This window comes from Labrus bergylta, chromosome 4 (assembly GCF_963930695.1).
Source record: "Labrus bergylta chromosome 4, fLabBer1.1, whole genome shotgun sequence".
In the NCBI taxonomy this organism is placed as follows: Eukaryota; Metazoa; Chordata; class Actinopteri; order Labriformes; family Labridae; genus Labrus; species Labrus bergylta.
This window is the reverse complement of record NC_089198.1, coordinates 13,221,042-13,240,870: the sequence shown is the minus strand read 5'-3', so window position 1 is coordinate 13,240,870 and position 19,829 is coordinate 13,221,042. Positions and strand designations below refer to the sequence as shown.

The window sequence follows — 19,829 nt, the reverse complement described above, 5'->3', positions numbered from 1 at the left end:
GCTGTGCAAATTTAACTCTCCACTGAACGGTCTTAAAAAGAACATAAAGAAAACTATGCAGCAATTAATTTGTTTTCTTGTAGATTTAATTTATCAACCACATGGTTTTTGATATTTTGTCATATTAGCCTACATGCTACCCCAACTCCCACAGCTGCTTGGAAATAAATAGGCCCTCATTAAAGCTCCTCTGGGAAGTTTTTAAACTGGTTACGACACAGACGGACATGAAATTAAACCCTCCTTTATGAGCTTCATTAGCATACGAGAGCATCAGCATAAAGACAGACTTTCTGTGTAGTAGTTTGAATGCATGAGAATGAAACAGACATTTTTTTAACACTGCCTATAAGATTCTTAAGGAGGGTTTTTTTGTCGAAAGCAGCCTAGGCCTACAATACTTTCACATGTAAAAAACAAAGGCAAGTCTTTGTCTGAAGGGGGTCACTTGAATTGATTTAAGTTCCTCACAGGAACTTTAAATGAAAACAGGAGGGGGGCACTGGTTACTTTGTTACAGCAAGTCAGCATATGCAATGTCAGGATGCTCAAATTGAAGCGACTAGCCTAAATAAAACGCAGCTATTTTAATTGATTTACAACTGAGCTCTTCTGCCGTAAAGTATCAACTGTAAATTGTAAACTCTGAAAATGTCAAAACCTTCTGGAAGAAATACTAAATAGTTCGATTTATTTTAATTCAATTCCATATCCAACACAATTTTCTTATATGTCCTAAATGTTGTTTAGTGCTCATCAAAAGCCCTGAATCCCCACAAGGACCTTTATGTAGTCTGTATACCCCTCTTCAGAAGTCCTAATGTTAATTACATCCCTACTTTGCATTCTGTGACAGGACAACTGTGCAGTGAACAAGTTTTATATTTTGTAGAAGCCTTGACTAATTTATCTGGATTCAGGGTGCATATTATCTTTCCCAATCAGACATTTTAATCAGAACTTATCTTTTGCCAAAGACAATTACAATCACCTTATTTATTTTACCACCCTTGCACGAGTTTTAAATTATGGCTGTTTTAACACACGCAAATTCTACAAGTCAGGGAGCTTTGTTTTTGTTTGCGGAGATTCGGGCTTTTATTCTGAAGGCTTGTCCATCCACTATCCTGATGTATTTCGGGGAAAGTAACAATTGACCCGCCTAGGCTTGTCAAAGCCGACCGTGACTTCCGTAATGTGATCGCTCAGTGTACGTGGACTCCGCCCCTCCTACGTCAGGTGTTCCAGCAGGTGGATGAAACATTGATGAGGAAGTGCAGCAGGCAGCATAATACCAACACTACTGCAGCAGAGTGTATTGTGAAAGAAACTGGGCACTGGGTAAGCCAGCTAAACATAATCTAGGTGGAATAAGAAAAAAAACCTGCTGCAAGAAATTATCAATTCTAAACACAGAGGTGAATATATATATATATATATATATATATATATATATCTGGCATATGTACCATGAAAACATTCAGAATTCACCATTATGGGCCTTCTGTGCATTCAAATAACCATAGCTGCTATCCTGCAAGTCTTGTCTGTTTATTTTCTAGGAAAAGCTGCTGGAGTGTATTTGAAGGCTCACAGGGAAAAATGTGGAATAAGACCAAGTTAGTAACTCAGAAACATTTCCTCTCTACAGCCAGGTCTGTCCTCTCTGAATTATTTATTGATTGATTGCATTATGCACATCAAGATATTACGCTTCCAATGACAATACAAATGCACTTCATGTTAGGAGTTCATGTGTATAAAAGCCTTTAACCTTTGGAAAAAGTCCTTTTAGTGTTATATTAGTGAGGTAATATTATAAACAACAATACACATTTTGCATATCAATAATGTTTTCCAACTGTGCTCCAAAACTAACAAACAACTAGTGCAGATAAACAAGTAGAAAAGGTTTCAATTGTAATGTAAAAACAACCAAGACTGCGGTCCATCATTGCAGTTTCAATGTTTCAAGTCAGTGTCATTTCAATCACATTTCCCCACCCTTACAAGTAAAAATCAGAGACGTCAGGATTAAGGCCGGTCAAAAACAGAGGCTGAAAGTCCAGGGATGCAGAACAAGAAGTGAGCATGTTTTCCATCTGTGCATTTTTCTTGGGGTCAAACTTAAGTGTCTTTTTTTCATCCAAACCTCGTAAGTGAATGTGAGGTAGTCTTTATGCAAATGTTCAATCATCAATCACAAATCATCAGAAACGTTTCCATCTTCACCAGCGCCGTCCGTCTTTTGAGGCCCAGGAGGCTCTGGGTTCTCGTCCATGACAGGGTAGACCACTGAGCAGAGCTTTTGGAACAGATGAGTAATTTTACCTGGATACAGTTAGAAGAGACCAGAAAAATGTATTTAGTGATTTGTGGTTCAGTTAACTTGACATTTATCCTGATAATTATACCCTTTAAACAGTCTTTTAGTGTTTTGTAAAAACTTGGGCACCTCTTATAAAAACACATTTAAACCAGCTGCAGTGCCATATGTCATGAGTCACAGTGCTGTGACTTAAGCCTGCTGTGATTGGCTCACATTTGGTTAAACACCTTTTTTTTGTAAAAGCTAGTAAAATCATACTCTAACATAATGTTTGCCTTAACCTCGAGATTAAACCCACAGAAAACTTCACCCCTAATTGTACCTTCAAAACAGAGATGGCATTCATTTGAACCATTGATTTACAAATATTCACTCCAACCAGAATAAGGCTGATAACACCAACATTGGGCTTGTGGCCTTCATCAGGGTCACACGCAGGGCCACAAGACGAAACGCGTCGGACTAATTTGTCAGTAAAGTTGATCTTCATACTACAAGTGTTGCTTGAGTATTTTGGCCATTTATACATTTCGATGTACTTAATCTCCAAATCACTGACTACTAAGCAATTTTAATTCCTGGCTCTTGAGGTTTCAAAAAGGCTGCACATTACTGTTGCAGGCTGCTATAGACCACCTTCAGCCCTCAGTGATGCACTTCCCTCTTTAATTAGAATTAAATAATATTATGTGGGTGGGTTTTAAGCACCAAAACTTCCGTTACATTTACAAAGGATCAGAGTTTGGGCTGAAATATAAAATCACTTGACTGTGGTCTTTAGGGTGAAAACAAAACCAAGCTATCTGTATCATGTGTTGTGATTTTAGGGAGTCCAATATCGTGCAATATTGTCCAATATTCCAATAGTCCAATATAGCTATGAGGCCTCTAACTTTAAATTCTAGGGATACATCTACACCCATTTGCCTTTACTTGAAATGTGAAAACTGAGCATCCGTATGCTTGAACCCACATCAGCTTGTTGCCTTACCCATCGTGATATCAAAACACTGTGGCTTGTTTTCCCAGTAGACTCCCAGGAAATACACAGGGATGCCTGTTATCATGATGGCCAGACCAGTACCGCAGACTACGGGCTCAGAGTAGAGAGAAAAGACCAGTAGGAAAGCCCAGAACAGTAGGTAGATCACTGGCCAAAATAGGCTCACCTGGAGGATGTGGGGATGGACACAGAGGTTATAATAAAATGGCATGTTGGGTTTTTAAAAAGGTCATATTAAGTTGTTCCATGTGTTTCTTTACCTTGATGGGTCGATGCAACTTGGGCTCTTTGATACGCAGCACAATCTGCCCGGCAACAGTGACGCCGTAGAAGAGGTAGTTGATGAAACCCACGTAGTTAATGAGGGTGTAAATGTCACTTGTGCACAACATCAGGAGAGTGGAGATCAACTGAATGTGGTGCGAGAGGAGAGAAGTATCATTTCTGCACAAGGTGAGCGCAGAGGTCACATATAAGCAGAAGAGCAGATGTGTTTTTGTTTAGACTTACAGTAAACAGCAACGCTGGGATGGGAGTGCAACGTTGGACGTGAATCATGGCCAGCAGACGCGGGAGATGGCCTTCCCTCGCTCCGGCGAAAAACAGCCTGAGAGACAAGAGAGGTTAAGTCATGAGAGCTGAGCCAGCTGGTGCCTGCTTGCCATGTGCACTCACCAGCCGCGAGTAACACTCAGAAAACAAATCTAATGACAGCACCAGTGAAGAGAAAAGTATACAGGTGCAAATGCTGGGTAAAAACTTGAACAAAAAACAGGAGTAAAATGGGCTCAGTGCTTTTGGATGAGCTCATTTTTGCAGGTTGAAAAGACTTCTAGAAGAATAAAGATTTAGGCTCAGCCCTTTTCACTTCAATCTGACAGAGTTAGTACCCCAAGAAATGAGCAATAACTCTACAATGTATTACTTTCCTGTAGAGATTTTAATTTACACCTTGATTACCAAGTGCAAGGTTTCAAAAGCAGCAAAGGAACAACACTCAAAACAATAAAATCAGAGCAGTCACAGAAGCTAGACGGAGAAGACAGGAAGGACAGAGTGGGTGGAGACGTGAGGGACAAACTGACCGCGATGATGTGAAGAGGGAGCCATTGACTCCCCCAAAGGTGGAGAGCGCCACAGAGATGGGCATGATCCATGACATTACTCCTAGCAATTTCTCTCCAAATGTCTGAGAGAAATATTAGGAGTAGAGATAGAGAAGAAAACATGAACACTTGAATAACAGCAAGCTAATCAGGACATCTTTAAAAGGAGCGTAAAAGGCCGACAGATTGAACATGCCTCAGATCAATGATGTTACTCTAGATGGCTGCTGCAAAGACGCTACTACTTTTAGAGAATAATAAGCTTATAAGACACTTTCTTTTCATGCATAATCACACATATTCTTTGTTTTCTCACCACTGCCACAGCATTTGATGCCAGCAGCTCCTGCGGGCTCATGGCAGTGACGTAGGCCACGTTGGCAAACACGTAAACAAAGGTCACCACAGGGATAGAGATGAAAATAGCACGTGGTAGATTTCTGTGTGGGTGAAAGAAAGATCGCAGTTCATTGTATGTAAATTCTTTCTGTGACAGAGGTTTGATGTACCAAAAGAAAAACAGCAATAAACTTTGAATAACTACTCAGAAAATCAATTGTTAACATTTATGGTATCCCTCAGGGATCAATTTGTGGACATTTTTTGTTGTCAATATACTTTAATGACTTAGTTACAGCATCATCATATATGTTTTTATCCTGTTTTCTGTGACGTTTTGGTTCTTTTTATACAAACATTTGACACTTACGGGACAAGCACAGCTAAGCTGAGGGCAGAATATTAGAGACGCACGTGGAAGCAAATAAGCCAGAACTAATTGAATTGTTTTAGAGCGCACAGCATTAAGTGGACATCGTGTATATCAATATTTTATTCTGGTAAAAGTGTGTGATTATAATAGTGTATATAAATATTTTATTCTGGTAAAAGTGTGTGATTTTTCTGGTACCAATAAAAACAATTTTTTTGTTGAAAACAAATTTAGCTGTCCACATGCAACGCACGACTTGTTACTGAGATAGCTCATTATTTAAGTCTGAAAAAGGAGCTTCCAGTGACGCAAAATGATGATTTTTGCGTCAATGGAAGCTGTTGCGGTTAGCAGGGTGAAACTACAACGCTAGTTCCTCATATTTTCGACCACTGAAGCTACAGACCAATCACAGATCAGTGGGTGGGAACTCACTCCCAGAATCGGAACTAAATGTCTGCCATATTGCTTAGAAGTTATGCTAACAGGCTCTATGGAGAAAGCTGGTAATGGCGGAAAAAATATAAATATACCGGCGAGACGGCTGCTGTCGACAGGCCGGTCTTGTGTTTTGGCTACTGTGGCTGCCAGGCGCTGGCCGCCACAAGCCTGGCTCGAGCTGGGGCGGACTGGTAGTGTCGGTGCTCTCACTGTTTGCCTATGGACACAGACATAGAGTCTGTTGTCTGCCAAGAATTTCCAAGATCAATTCTGGAAGAAATCTCTGAATCTATTGAGGAAATGGCCTCATGTGTTGAAGTAAATATGTCTGTAAATGTTTTTATTACTATATTTCTACTGCTATATCTTATATTTTGGAGAAACTGTATCGATTGAATTTCCCTCTGGGATTAATCAAGTATTTCTGATTCTGATTCTGAACTAGCGGACCTTAGTGGGAGTGGCCTGCAGTGCTGTGCATTCTGGGATTTGGTGTCTTTCATTAACATGAGCCAAAAAGACAATTTCTGACTTTTCTCAGTCAAGAAGGCACCAACTTCAAAATGTATTTCACATATATGACCCAATGTCAATACAGATTCATGTTTCAACGGGTGAAGTATCACTTACAAAAAAAATAATTAAAAAAAATTGTGCTTGTGTTACCTGTACGGGTCAACCAACTCTTCTGTGACATAGTTGAGGAAGTTCCAGCCTCCATAAGCAAAGGAGCCTTGTAGGAAGGACAGAGCTATATGACCAACATTGTACTCTTTGAAGGTCTCGAAGGCATGGACGGGCTCCAACCAGTAGTAGTGGCCTATGATCCAAAAAACAACACAAATAAAAACTCAGATATGCAATGAAGTGTAACCCAAGCTGTGCAGCAGACAACAATGCTTTTAATGTTGTTGTTTTTTTTACAGGCTTTAAACATGATCATTATGATGATTATCTGTGACCTGCTGCCTTGTCACTAAAGATGCAGAGTATGTGTTGCTAAGTATGTGTTCACTATGCATTTCATCAACAAAGAAATCTCTCCTTGTCCATTCAGAGACAGGTGATGTTCTGTCTGTTATGTTTTAGAAAGTATTAAATTAGCTGAAATCAAAGGCTCTTTATTCAGTCAACTCTACACACTGATTTAGCCCAGTTTTATCACCTTTAGAATTTAGCCCAATTCATACTCTCTCACAATCCAAAACAGATTACATAAAGCTGAGATATATATGCTGTGTGGGCACAGTGTGCATGTTGTAAATTAAGTGCTGCCTCTTTAAAAACAGGTTTCCTCTATTTTAGTGTTATGAAGAAGTCATTTTCAAATTGGGGTTCAGTTAAAATGGAGGAGTCGTGATATGATGGAGGGAGGGAGCAAACCTTACCTTTGCATATTTGGACCAAACCCATGATTATGATGAGGCCCAGAGCCAAAAGCTTGCCCCCAGTGAAGACATCTTGGACACATGTCGCCCAGCGCACGCTGTGGCAGTTCACCCACGTCAAAAACACTAAAAGGAGCGAAAAATTAATTACTGCAATGGTAGTATCTCTGGGTAGAGGAAAGGATACTCTAGCCCCATGTATAAATTATACACGTAATTCCTTTAAATAGTACGGTTTAATCTGCAATTTTGAAACGCAATGCAATTGAAAGGTTTGGAATGACTCATCCTAAGGACCAAGCCAATAAACATCACTCTGCACAGAGAGAAAATTTTATTGCAATAGTATGACATAGGCCAGTGTCCAGACAAGTTTCAACTTCAGGAATTCCAACTGGGGGTAAATGCAGGAGAGTAACAGTTGTGTGAATAATATTTAAAAGCCTCCAATATAAAGGATTCTATTCATGGGTTTGTGCTGACCTACTCAAGCATAGATGAGAGGGAGGCAAGGATGTAGTATATTCGGAAAAGTATTTTGGAATGGATTTTTAAAGAAGTCCAAATGATGCTTTGCCTGAGTGCAACTTAATGGATAAATCAAACCCAGGGGAATATGTCTCAGGAAAACATGAGATAAACCTGCAATTTCAACAGCATTTGTATGACTGTATGGGGATGCACCAATGTATCGGCTGAACATCAGTATCAGCCCTATTGACAGACATCTGCCCATCAACAAATATTATGCCATGCACCAAAGTCAAGCTGGTTGTGTATCAGTTGTTTCGCATCAAAGTAACGCTGGAAAGCTAGTGTACCCAACTGCTGATTACAAGAAGATCTTTTTTATTTGGCCGAGGAAGTCCTCTGTTGGATAGTCTGATTTGTTTTAAACATAAAGGTCCTACCCGAAGTCCACAAATTCTCCTGCACAGAGCAATGCAAAAAAATTGTGCATACATACTTAAGTTTGTAAATGTTTATCTGCCTGTAGGTTTACATATTGAGCCTCCTTCATATACAGAAAAGACATGTACAAGTGTAACAGAGTTCAAATGCACTTTATTTTTGAGAACAAGAAAAGAAAGACTGGTGTTTTGGTGCACTGCTCCGAGAACTTCACTCATTGAGTGCTAAAGTTTTTCTAAATAACTATATCATAAAAGGAAAATGTGTCCTTAAGTACTAAAAGAAATCAGATTTTAAAATAACAATGCCACTTTAAATATAAGGACAAAAAAAACACTGCCTTTGAACAACTATGTACAGAAAGGCCACATAACTTTCATAATGAAAAAAAAAAAAAGGAAAAAAGGGATACACAAAAAGGAAAAAAGAAGTCCCAGGTTCAGACTCTCCTGGCTGCAGCCCTGTACAGGAAGGCGTCCATCCCGCCATGTGCCCGTTCATTGGCCTGTCATGCAATGGCTTCTCCGGATTCCCTGGCCGCTTGTTCGGCTGCCCGGCGCCCTGCCCTTACCCCCATGTCGTAGATTTGGCGGACCAGGACCTCCCTCCCGCCTCCTGTCAACAGATCACCTGCACGCGGGTTAAACTCTGAGGTAAATCCTCTCATGAACTGCACCAAGTTTGGGAACTTGCCTGCCTGAAACAGGGTTGCTTGTGGGAGCTCAAGAAACCTCACATAGGGGCCATACTCCTCCAGCGAGACATGCGCAGAGCAGGCCTCCTTGAACTTAAAAAGGTCACTGTTGAAAAGTGGGCAAGTGAGCTCACGCAGTCGAGTCACGATCAGGACGTCTCTTATTAGAAGAAACATGGCAATCCCGGCATCCTGCATGTACTCAGACAGGTATACAACCACCTTCATCCATGGCTCGGTGGGTTCGAGTTTTATCCTCAGGGATAAATCAACAATTACCCATCGGACCGTCATTTGTCCTCGGATCAACTGTGCAAGAATGGTCATCATTCTCCTGCTCAATCGGTAACAAGGATCAATATCCGCTGAAGTTCTCTTCGCGAATTCGAGTTAGCACGTTGTCAACGGCTGAGTTGTAACATGAGACGGCCTTCGCGGCCAGCGCATAGACATAAGCGCACAGGGACGTGAGAATGATGTGCGGGTTGGCTCTTTGATGATCAAAGGTGTTGGGGTCACGGATGCTTTCCAGGCGTCTTTGGTGAAATGCGGCAACAGCCTGGGTTGTGGCCTGCCTTATAGGGCGGGCAAGTGGGTTGTAGTTGTCCGCAACGGCTAGCACACCGTTTTGAATCACCATGGGATAAGGAGTGGACGGGCATCCCATCCGGTTGCTTACTGCTCTAAGGAAATCATCTGCTTTGGAGACTCCTATTGTCAGTAGTGCACTCAATAGTGCGCCACTCGCCTCCGCTTCTGTTACCGGCAGGTATAAAAGGGCTTCTACGGCAATAACTAACGCACGAGTTAGTTCAATGTTGTCCCGATACTCGGGCGCAACGTAAAGAAGGGCCCTCTCCCTGACACGGAACACTGTTGTAGAAAAATCACCCTCCCTTGTAAGTCTCCTGTTTGCGGTCGAAAGCAAAACCAGCTGGTACAGTGTTGGAGTTGGACTGATAGACATGGTTGTTGTTTGAGAGGTAATAAGTGATGAGGAGACGTAGACATCCAGTATTGTATTTAGTCTGTAACAAAAAAAGGTAAACAAATTAAGGCTATAGTACAAAGATTGATTAGTAAACAAACAATCATTTCTAACATAAATATATTCATTAGAATTATTAGAGTACAACAAATATAAATGGCAGAAATTAGCTCTTTAGGTAAATTAACTACTCCACATAAACTTTACCGCCTAGGTTTAAAAGTAACAGTGGCGCCATCTGCTGGTAAACAAGGGGTTATACAATATGGCGTCCATAAACAGACTTATCGTCAACACGTGGCTGCATCCGAATTGCCAAGTACCTACTCAATCTCTCAGTAGTCAGTAGACAGTACCTACTATCCGTGCTGTATACTGTTTAGTACCTTTAGTACCATTGTTTCATTCCTTAGGCTGCTTTGACAGAAAGTTGCTGTCAAATATCTGCGTCTGTGATACTTAATAACTGTGTAAAGAAACCTTTCAGTGAACTAGTTGACAGTCAAGTTAGCACAGCACTCCTCCAGTCGACAGTACAGGTCAGTGAAATGAGTCAGGGGGGGCTAGCAAACTGACCGAGCAGAGCTAACCTTGCAGATGTCAGTGAGAGACTGTGGAGCTAAACAGCTAAAGTTAGCATGTTGTTGTGTTTACATTAACGATTCAGTCTATAAAATATCGACGTACCTCTTCACTGTACGGAGACTCCCCGGGATTTAAAAAGTCAACCGATTCAGCCGACCCCCCTCCAATACTCGGCAGTAGACAGTTGGCTGAAAATCCTGCGAATCCATGTAGTGTCAAGGTAGACAACACCACTTACACAACTTCCGGTTACACCTGAAATTTAACTCTCCACTGAATGGTCTTATTTTAATTTATCAACCACATGGTTTTTGATATTTTGTCATATTAGCCTACATAAATATCCAAATGCTACCCCAACTCCCACAGCTGCTTGGAAATAAATAGGCCCTCATTAAAGCTCCTCTGGGAAGTTTTTAAACTGGTTACGAGGCAAATTGAATGTTCTTTTGTCTTCTGCAGGTATGTTTTTCTTATTTTCTGTTTCGTTTTATAGCCGCATGTTGTCGCTTATTTTTTCCACTAGGTGTCACTGTTTTACCATTTGGTATACTGTTTTAAAGATTTATTGTATACACTGTAAAACTGAAGTTTTTCAGCCATTTGAAGCAGCTCTTGGTTATAAATATGTACATGTAGTTAAAATACTGTAATGATGATTGTAATGTACGTCTATGTAATATAAATGTGTTATGAGCTCTGACAATGCCGTTTTGCATTGCTGAGGGAGCAGAGGTGCAGAAAACAAATGTCCAGAAGGCAAATTGAAAATCTTTTGTCTTCTGCAGGAGAAAATAAAAACTGGAAAACAGTTAAAGTCCGGTTTTCTTCACTCCCCTGACCACATCTGTTAAACAAGCTGTGTGAAAAGCTCAACACAGCACAAAACAGTCCTTCGTACTCGAAAACATTTCATCTGCCACCTATGGGCGGGGCTTTCTCCGACAAAAGAGAACCCCTTACGAGGGATAAACGATGAATGAGGAAAGACTGAAAACAAGGCCTTATATTACCCAATGCCTGATATTAAACTTCAAAGTTGGTTACCCGTGATCTGTATCTGTAAATGCAAACCTTAAACATTAAACCAACAACCATTTAATCCTCAGTTTTATTAAATGACTCACGCAGGCAGACAGCAGCCAGCAGGCGGAGGCCGTTCTCTGGGGGGAGGCAGGAGGGGAAGAGCGGCTGCAGGATGTAGTTGGAGAAGGTGAGAGCGATTACAGCCTGGCTAGTCGGGTAGATAACCAACACTGCTATCCATAGCCGAAGAAAACTGAGGGACAACACAGAGGGGCGTTCAATGAGCCGTGAAACAGACCTGTGTCACACACATTTTCAAAACAACAGTGTGTGAGAATACCATCCCTTATTACAGTTAAATGTAATGGAAAAACAAAGGCTAATAGACATATTAGACAAGTGCATTATAGGAATGCACTGGAGCATTGTTTTTAAAGACAAGAGGATTGCCTAGAACTGGGTCAGCAACGTTGTGGGATGCTGGGAGTACATTAAAGAGGCTTTAATTACATGGTGAGCTGGTGCTGGAGGCGGAGGGAGGGGGTGGAGGTCTACTGAATATTCTCATTAATTACAAAAGGCTCGATGCAATATTGTAATGTACATTACAAGTTCTTTCATGCATCATTTGACATAATACTGCTGCAAGAACAATGGACTGGGGCAAAGCTTTATCATACAGGAACCCATGTAATGTCTGTAAAATCCATTGTGTAGATAATCATGTCATTTTTAGACGGTTACAAAAGGACTGAGGTTTTTGTTCATGGAGAATTGCAATCCCAGTTAAAAACTGGCTAAGTCTGTATTTTACCAACCAAGCCATGTTTAACAATTCACAATAAATATGATTTACATTCAGCCTTTTCAGGAAGATTATACAGTTTCCTACCTCACCGATCCGTATGCTATATACCTGCAGTTTTTGCAGATATTTTTTGTCTATTTGGAGCAGTTAAAGCTTGGATTTATGTTTCAACAAACTAACTACAAAACAACAATGCAATGAGAGAAGAAAAAAATACCCCAAAATTTATGAGCATGGGGGTGCAAGATCTTCAAGGCTCAAAAGCGTCTCCATTTTTAAAAAGTTTTGAGGTGAACAGAGCTTTGGATATACTATTTAACAAAACCTTTACTTAGAGTGTACAGACTGTCTATTCAGTGCTTGATGCAAGTGTCTGTCAAAATCAAGAACAAACTGAAAAGCTTTGTTCAACTGTGTAGCAAGATAACCAGGTCACCCATGCACTTCACTTCTTTGGCATTTAATTCTTTCGCCTATGAGATGGTCTGCAAGAGGCCTCACATGCTGCAGGCCTCGGCAGAACGCTGAGGGGTGTCCAGGGATGGCAGGGTACAAGTCTTTGTTCTTGTTAGACTGGTTTCAAATCTATCACGTGATTAGCAGAAGACCTTTAGGGCACTCTGCAGACTTATCCTGGGATTACACCAACATACGAGTACCTCATGAGCTGAAACTTTTCCCACATTGTTTATGTTTATAATCGGAATCCAGAATTGTAACACTACATGTACGTTTTAAATTGGGCTCAGCATAATTGGTCAACTTTAGTTGTGGCCTCGATTCCCTTAATCTTTGCTTGATAATCACATATTTTTTATGCTCACCCTGCCAGTCCTCCAAAGATGTCCTTTACGTATGAGTAGTCTCCTCCTGACTTTGGAATGGTGACACCCAACTCTGCATAGCAGAGAGCACCGATGGCTGTGATGGCTCCTGTGCTCACCCACACAATTATGGCAACGCCCACTGAGCTGGCATTTTCCAGGACCCCCTTTGGACTCACAAAAATTCCAGATCCAATGATGTTGCCTGAGGAAATAAAATAAAAAACCCAGAAAGACCAATTCAGAAACTTCTGGCATCCTTTTAAAATGCACAAAAACCACAATTGTTGATATTCTGCATATTCACAGGGAGACAAAAACAGTCTGAAAACAAGCTCAAAGCATCTACTACAAGTGCAGGCACAAAGGAAAAGATACAATTTCCTGCTACAAGCTGCCCCTTTCCTTGAGTGCTCCTGTTTACAGTTTCCAATCATAAAATTAACTTGAGCTTTATGTGGATTTGTTGGTCAGCCCCTGTGGGAAAACTGTTGGCTTCTTTGAAATCTTCAGTTCAAGGCAAATAAAATTAAACTTAGACATGCATGCCAGCTGTGTTTGGAATTTAAATCTGAGGTGTTTGAACACAGTGCAAAGCTTTCACATATTTTTTTTGCAACAGACAGTTACTTATTTTTATTTGCAGCCTTTTCTAGCAGAAAGATGTCTGAGCCATCTTTTTGAATGCCTGAAGAGATGGCAGAATGAGTTCATATGTTGTGCCTGCAGGGACCAGCACAAAGCAACAAAGTCTGAATAGAAATACAGATCGTTTCTCTACTACAAAAACATCCACAGTGTAGATTTCAGTAGCTGGGAATATGTGAGAAAAGGCAGAGGGGCTCATTTAACTTGCTGTTGTATGAAGTTTGAATAAAATAAAAACACTGTACCTGTGATGGCAACAGTTTTCAATTACTGGTTGTACGGTGGAGATAGTTATTTTGCAACAGTGACAAATAGACTGCTTTGCAAATTCTGGCTCAACATGGCCAGGGGTACAGAGAGGGTCAGACAGTTTGTCTCTTATTGATTCATTTCAGTTCATCTAATATCTTCATTTTTAATGTTTGTGTCATAGATTTAAAACCATTTACCAAGTATTCGTAAGAAAGCCTTAGAGCAAGGTGTAAGACATTTGTACAGGTTTTTTTTTTACTCATTTGAAAATGTAGAAATGATATGAGCCTGAACACGACGGTATAGCTACTTCTTAGCAAGAACCAGGATCAAACAAGGCATGGTATTATAATACAGCAGATAGATTTGTCTGGAAAACGGTGGATACTCAGCCATTTGTAGGATTGCGTGTTTATTTTTTATATAGGGGAAGGAAGAGAATAAGACCGACCTGACGGGGTGAGCATAGACAGGCTCCTTGATGTGTGGAGAGACCTAGCATTGAGGTGGGTGGCTCCAGGTCACCACAGCAAACGGTTCAGCCTCCCCCCAAGGTGTCGTGGGCCTAACTTAAAGCAACAACAGCGAGGGGAGGTGCCCACTTGATAACCCTGTTTATGTCCTGGCTCTCGATACCCATCTATTTATCTGGTGGGGGGCATCAGGGGCCATGTTGTAGAAGTATTGGGGTTGTCACTACCTGGCCAGCACACAAATGAGCCTGAGTCTGTCTAAAGTGGCAATACTTATTTTGTTGTGGTGGCCACAAGGGGCCATGTGGTAGTTTATGTGAATGATCATTAGGGCATGGGATGGTTTTCATCAATAAGCGCTATTTTTCCCACTAAGTGTTTAATTCCAACCTGTATTCAGTGAGCCTGTAAGACAAGTGTATAGGGTGTAGCATGTCTCCAGATCATACAGCAATGCAGACACATGAAATACTCAACTCAAATGATTATGAGATGGACTTTTATAATAAATGTTTGCATACGAGTGATGGGATAAAACCACATGGGTGCACTTACCGATTATAATGCCACAAGCGCTGACTAAGCCGATCCGTTTCTTCAGAGCCACCCCGGATCCTCCTGCATCTTCACTCGTACAAGACAGAGGGTCTCGGGACTCCGACTGATCTCCCCCACCGGTGCTGCTGCTCCTCTTCCTCGGGCCCTTCGTCATCCTGCAGACCTGTCCAGTGTGTCCCCCTCTTTAAAGTCCGGGTACCTGTGGTACGCCCAACTTACCCTATCATTAAAACATAAATTAAGTAGGCTATTAAATCGGAATTGTTTAAAGTTCTGCGTTTCTTTCCCACCATACACGTGCTGACTAATTCCCCTCCTGCCCATTAAATGGAAAGCAATGCCAGTGGCTTCTATCTTTAGTCGACTACAGTGGAGCTAAAATTAGAAACACCACATTAATAATTCAGAGTGCACACAAACAGAGGTCCAGGCGGAGACTTCAGCTAAAAAGGGGTTATGCTACGGCTATAAGACGAACAGACTTTTAAATGAATGCAGTTTGTTAAGCAACATAAGGATACTGTAAACTTATAAATGTTACCAGGGTGAAGATAGTTTCATATTTGACATTCCCCTGTTTTCGCGTCGATTACCTTCAATAGCTCAGAGACAAAGCCTCGATTTCTCACAGTTTGGGGATATGTTGGAGAGCAGATTAAGACAGACGTTTTACAGTTCTGATAAACTTCAAATAACCAAAAATGACGATGCAGCTGGGAGCGCAAAGAACTGAATGTCTGTCCAATAAGTGACTATAGGCGGAGTTAGGGACCGTCGTAAAAGTGCAATATGGCTCATTTCAATATCTTTTGTTTTTCAACATAGACATCTCAATCCACTGCTGTTATAGAAGGTGACAGCCCTTAACATTTCACACCAATGAATACAAAATAAAACTTACTCTGCAAATCATCATTATCAATGACATATTGCCTTAACACTAGAACCGCCAAACATATCTGAAAGACGGTTTGGGTTTTTATAATACAAATAACTCTTTTAAATAAAAACTACGAGCCTCTCATCCTATGACTTTTCTTAAATATGTGTCCTGTATGTTTTCTGAAGCCTGTGTGTAACTAAAATAAAACACACAAGATTTCTGAGCATTTATACCTCTAACCGCCACCGTCGTCATATTGACGGCAGTTGAAAATGATACATTTCCCTGGATTGTTATTGCACGTCGTTTTATTTTTTATTAGTTATTATTTCTATTTATAGACTTCATATATATGCGCGACAGACAGATATACAGACAGATAGATACATGCTCATTCTTGAGCTGGCAAAGGAACAGAGAGAGAAACACCTGTGTGTTAAGGCCAGTCTGACGTCGGTGCCCACTGAGCCACAGCATCCACAAGAGCTGAGAAGGAGGCAGTGTCAGACAAACACGCACTGCAAGAAAAATATGACCGTCGTCTCCTGCGAGGGGTGCAAGCACCCTGTGAGTGCAAAGTGCACCGTAAAGGTTGAGCACTTTTGCCGCAGGTTTGTGCATTACGTGCCGCGGCGCTGTCCAAGGTGCCGATCGTTCATTTGTTCATCTGTTTGTTTGTTCGCCGCTGCATCTGTTATGGATTTCTGCAGTTCTTTTTGTAGGCTATACAGTTTGTCATGCCCATAGATAGCCGTGTTTTTTTTGTTGTTTTTTGGCGTGCGTGTGTTGGGAAATGATTTCCTCTATGTCGGGGAAACAAACCCATTTGCAGAGAGGAGGAGGAGCATCAGTGTTTATCTCTTTTTTTTGCAGTGTTTTCATTAAAATGCATAGCCTAATATAGCCAACAATATAATAGACTAAATGTTATGTATGTTTCATTATTGTAGAATGTGTTTTAGCAACGGGAGACGTGGAGCAGCAGTAAAAAACGGAGCACTAAAAAAGCCGACAGACATTGTAAATTGACATGGGACATTTAAAAGGTTACCAATCCTGCCTTATAATAATAATAATAATAATAATAACTTTATTTATATAGCACTTTTTAAAAACACAGGTTTACAAAGTGCTTTGACAAACAGCAAGAACAAAGCAAACTAAACCTAAATGATGATAGTCTATTTGGTTTATAGATAAAAGTAAGTTGTATTTAACTCACGCAAAGAAACGCATTATTTGTGTGCTTCTGAGCACAAACAATTACATTTGCATATGCCGTCTGACAGACGGCTGCGGCGCTTGGAGGGGAGTCTAGAATGTTCACGGTCCTAGTGTCCGAGCACATTTCAAGGTTATAATCTCAATAAATTTCTCATTTTTGATTTTATTGACATCAAATCACCTCTCATGTGTCCCAAACATCCTCTCACAACTTTCACAGCTCATAGTTTGTGAAACAGGCCATTAAAAAATGCCTTAATACCATTATCAAGGGCCTGTCGCTTTAAATGTGCAATTTTCAAGGTTGGAATGGAAAATTAATATTCAATGAATGTGTACTGGTTCCCTGTTGACACACACTCCTTGAAGAAATGTTGTGTCTGTCTGTGTGACCTAGATGATTGTACCCCAGACGATGAGTGACTATCAGTGCTATGAGACTATGAGTGCTCTGTTGGATTGAGAGCTTGTGACTGACAGTAACAGTATGTGGTTTATGGCTTTATACTTAAAGGGATACTTCACCCATTTGCATTAAGCTTTGTATCATTAGAAACCTGGTAGTATTTTTGAATGGTCGTGCATCCTGCCCTCATTTCCCCTGAGATGGGAAATCTTTGTATTGCTAAGTCTGAAAAGGAGCTTCCAGTGACACAAAATGACGTTTTTTGCGTCACAAGACCCAAGTTGCCAGGCTATCATTGTACCTCTATCTTTGTGTATACTTACTTACTCTGTATACTTACTCTTCACAATCAGAATCTGGTGCAGTCACCAATCTTCTGTGGTTCAAAAAGTACGGAGTTAATGTTTTTTTTTTTTTCTACAATATGTAGCAATGCATTATCTCTGGAGCATTATCTCTATAACTCAAAATAAATTAAATAAAACATATTTTCTTGATACTTATTTCTGCATTATTATTTATTTAAAGTTAATGATTGATAATATTGTAATTCTCTGAAAAATATACTTTTACTTTTTGTCTTGGCTCCATTGACAAACTTGTAACCAATAATGCATCTAAGGAAAAAAGTAATGCAACTAGACATTGGAAAAGATCTGAGAGCTCATGGATGAAAGTAGATACAAGATTGAAAAGATAAGAGTTTTTTAGAAAGTGGGTTAAGGTGGTTTGAAACATTTAAGGTCTTCTTGAGAAACCAACAGCTGTGAAAGTTGTGAGAGGATGTCCAAGACACATGAGAGGTGATTTGATGTCAATAAAATCAAAAATGAGAACCTTGAAATGTGCTTATTTAAGGCAATATGTCATTGATAATGATGATTTGCAGAGTTATTCTTATTGTGTATTAATTGATGTGAAATGTTAAGGGCTGTCACCTTCTATAACAGCAGTGGATTGAGATGTCTATGTTGAAAAACAAAGAAGATATTGAATATTGATCCCTAACTCCGCCTATAGTCACCTATTGGACAGACATTCAGTTCTTTGCGCTCCCAGCTGCATCGTCATCTTTGGTTATTTGAAGTTTGTCAAAACTGTAAAACGTCTGTCTTAATCTGCTCTCCAACATATCCCCAAACTGTGAGAAATCGAGGCTTTGACTCTGAGCTATTGAAGGTAATCGACGCGAAAACAGGCGAATGTCAAATATGAAACCATCTTCACCCCGGTGTACAAGTTTCCTCCGCGTGTATCAAACAATTATCCTATCAGCACTACGCTCCCGGGAGGCAACTCGTTTCTTTGGTTTAACTTTAAAAAAATAAGAAGTCATAACGTGATGACCCACCTTCTCGGTCAGCTGCAGTAACTTGTAAAACGTCAGAAATCTTCGTGTTATGTGACGGACTTCATGTTCGGCGTTGTTCCTGATTGCTGGCCGTGATGAGGAGCGGGGTAACAATAGACTTCCAGCTGACAGCCTCGATAAATAGAAAAGCTGGTTATTTTCAGCCAATCAGTGCAGGCTTAATTATCAACTCCGGATCAGGCCCCGCCCACTGAGACCCATTGACAAAATTTACAACCTGAATAAATAAGCTTGATAATCTTATTACAAACTGAAAATGTATTTTAAAAAATAAATATATCGAAAGAATGAACATTTTGTCAGCAGAACAACCTTTTCTAATTGAGGGTATACCGTCAGTTTTATAGTTTAACATGTTAAAGCTAATAATTCTTGTTTTATTTTAATACAGATTTTTTGGGGGATGTTTAAAATAAACAATAATAAAGGTATTTATTGGGTTGGTTTCAGGCAGTATGATGTCAACAACTTATCTGCATAATTTGCCAACTTCACACCTAGGACCACACATGGATTTAGTCCAGTCCTCCTCGACCACTCCTCAAAAAGTTCACAAAAGCTTAACCGATAATTATCTGAAAGCTGCATGTGGACATCTCAATATAGTATAACAGAAAAAATTACATGATTGTCAATTTAAAACAATTGTCAAATAACTGTAAGTAATTGCTTAAAATGATCAAGATTTCATGTTAAGTTTATACAGGCAAAATCCTCTTTTGACCTCAGTTGTGTCGTCTTCAGCAAACGTTACTCGTTAGATATGTGCAATAGGTGTCTGCAACATGATGAGAGCAGACAGGACGTGTGCCTGGGCCAACACTCAGACTTCTAAGGAGAGGTTTCAAGAGAGACTGTGTGAATGAGGGGTAAACAATAGATTGGTGTCAGGAGGTTAAGTGTGTGATTTGATCTTGACAGCTCATGAGATTTGTTTTTTTTAATCAATTGTGCAGTGTTTCTTTTGTTGGAGATCCTTACTCTTTGCTGCTGTAACGCTGTACATTTCTCCATTGTAGGATGAATAAAGGTTTATCTTATTGATGCAGACTCACTTGTACGATACAATGTTGTGTCCAGCATGGTGGGACTTTTGTTTTTTATATATGACAGGTTTGTCATGGATAGTTCTTAAGGTCCACATGACGTGAGAAAATAAAAGCATTTTAATAGTTTAAAAGAAACTGGCCTTAGAGT

The 19,829-nt window shown here is 40.2% G+C and overlaps 1 protein-coding gene across 4 annotated transcripts; it reads right to left on the bottom strand.

The window, feature by feature from the left end:
- Positions 1-1,658: 1,658 nt before the first annotated feature.
- Positions 1,659-18,767, bottom strand: slc7a8b (solute carrier family 7 member 8b). 4 transcript variants are annotated; one of them, XM_020653169.3, is made up of 12 exons: positions 18,612-18,767; positions 14,745-14,967; positions 12,817-13,021; positions 11,286-11,437; positions 6,980-7,105; positions 6,258-6,411; positions 4,755-4,878; positions 4,418-4,521; positions 3,843-3,939; positions 3,593-3,742; positions 3,321-3,498; positions 1,659-2,331 (listed from the first exon to the last, which is right to left on the bottom strand). In XM_020653169.3, the coding sequence occupies exons 2-12, from the start codon at positions 14,899-14,901 to the stop codon at positions 2,201-2,203; spliced, it is 1,578 nt and encodes a 525-aa protein (XP_020508825.2). In that variant the 5' UTR covers positions 14,902-14,967; positions 18,612-18,767; the 3' UTR covers positions 1,659-2,200. The 4 variants fall into 4 exon arrangements, with proteins under 4 accessions (XP_020508825.2, XP_029136884.2, XP_029136885.2 ...); XM_029281051.2 differs by having other exon boundaries at positions 14,745-14,961; positions 18,612-18,748; XM_029281052.2 differs by having other exon boundaries at positions 14,745-14,946; positions 18,612-18,731.
- Between the last annotated feature and the right edge of the window lie 1,062 nt (positions 18,768-19,829).

Bases quoted from the DNA above. Each gene is read 5' to 3' on its own strand.
- slc7a8b (XM_020653169.3), bottom strand. From the start codon at position 14,901: ATGACGAAGGGCCCGAGGAAGAGGAGCAGCAGCACCGGTGGGGGAGAT. The intron at 13,022-14,744 runs GTAAGTGCACCC...TTATTTCCTCAG, and splicing joins CGCTTGTGGCATTATAATCG to GCAACATCATTGGATCTGGA. The intron at 3,499-3,592 runs GTAAAGAAACAC...CACATCCTCCAG, and splicing joins AGTTGCATCGACCCATCAAG to GTGAGCCTATTTTGGCCAGT.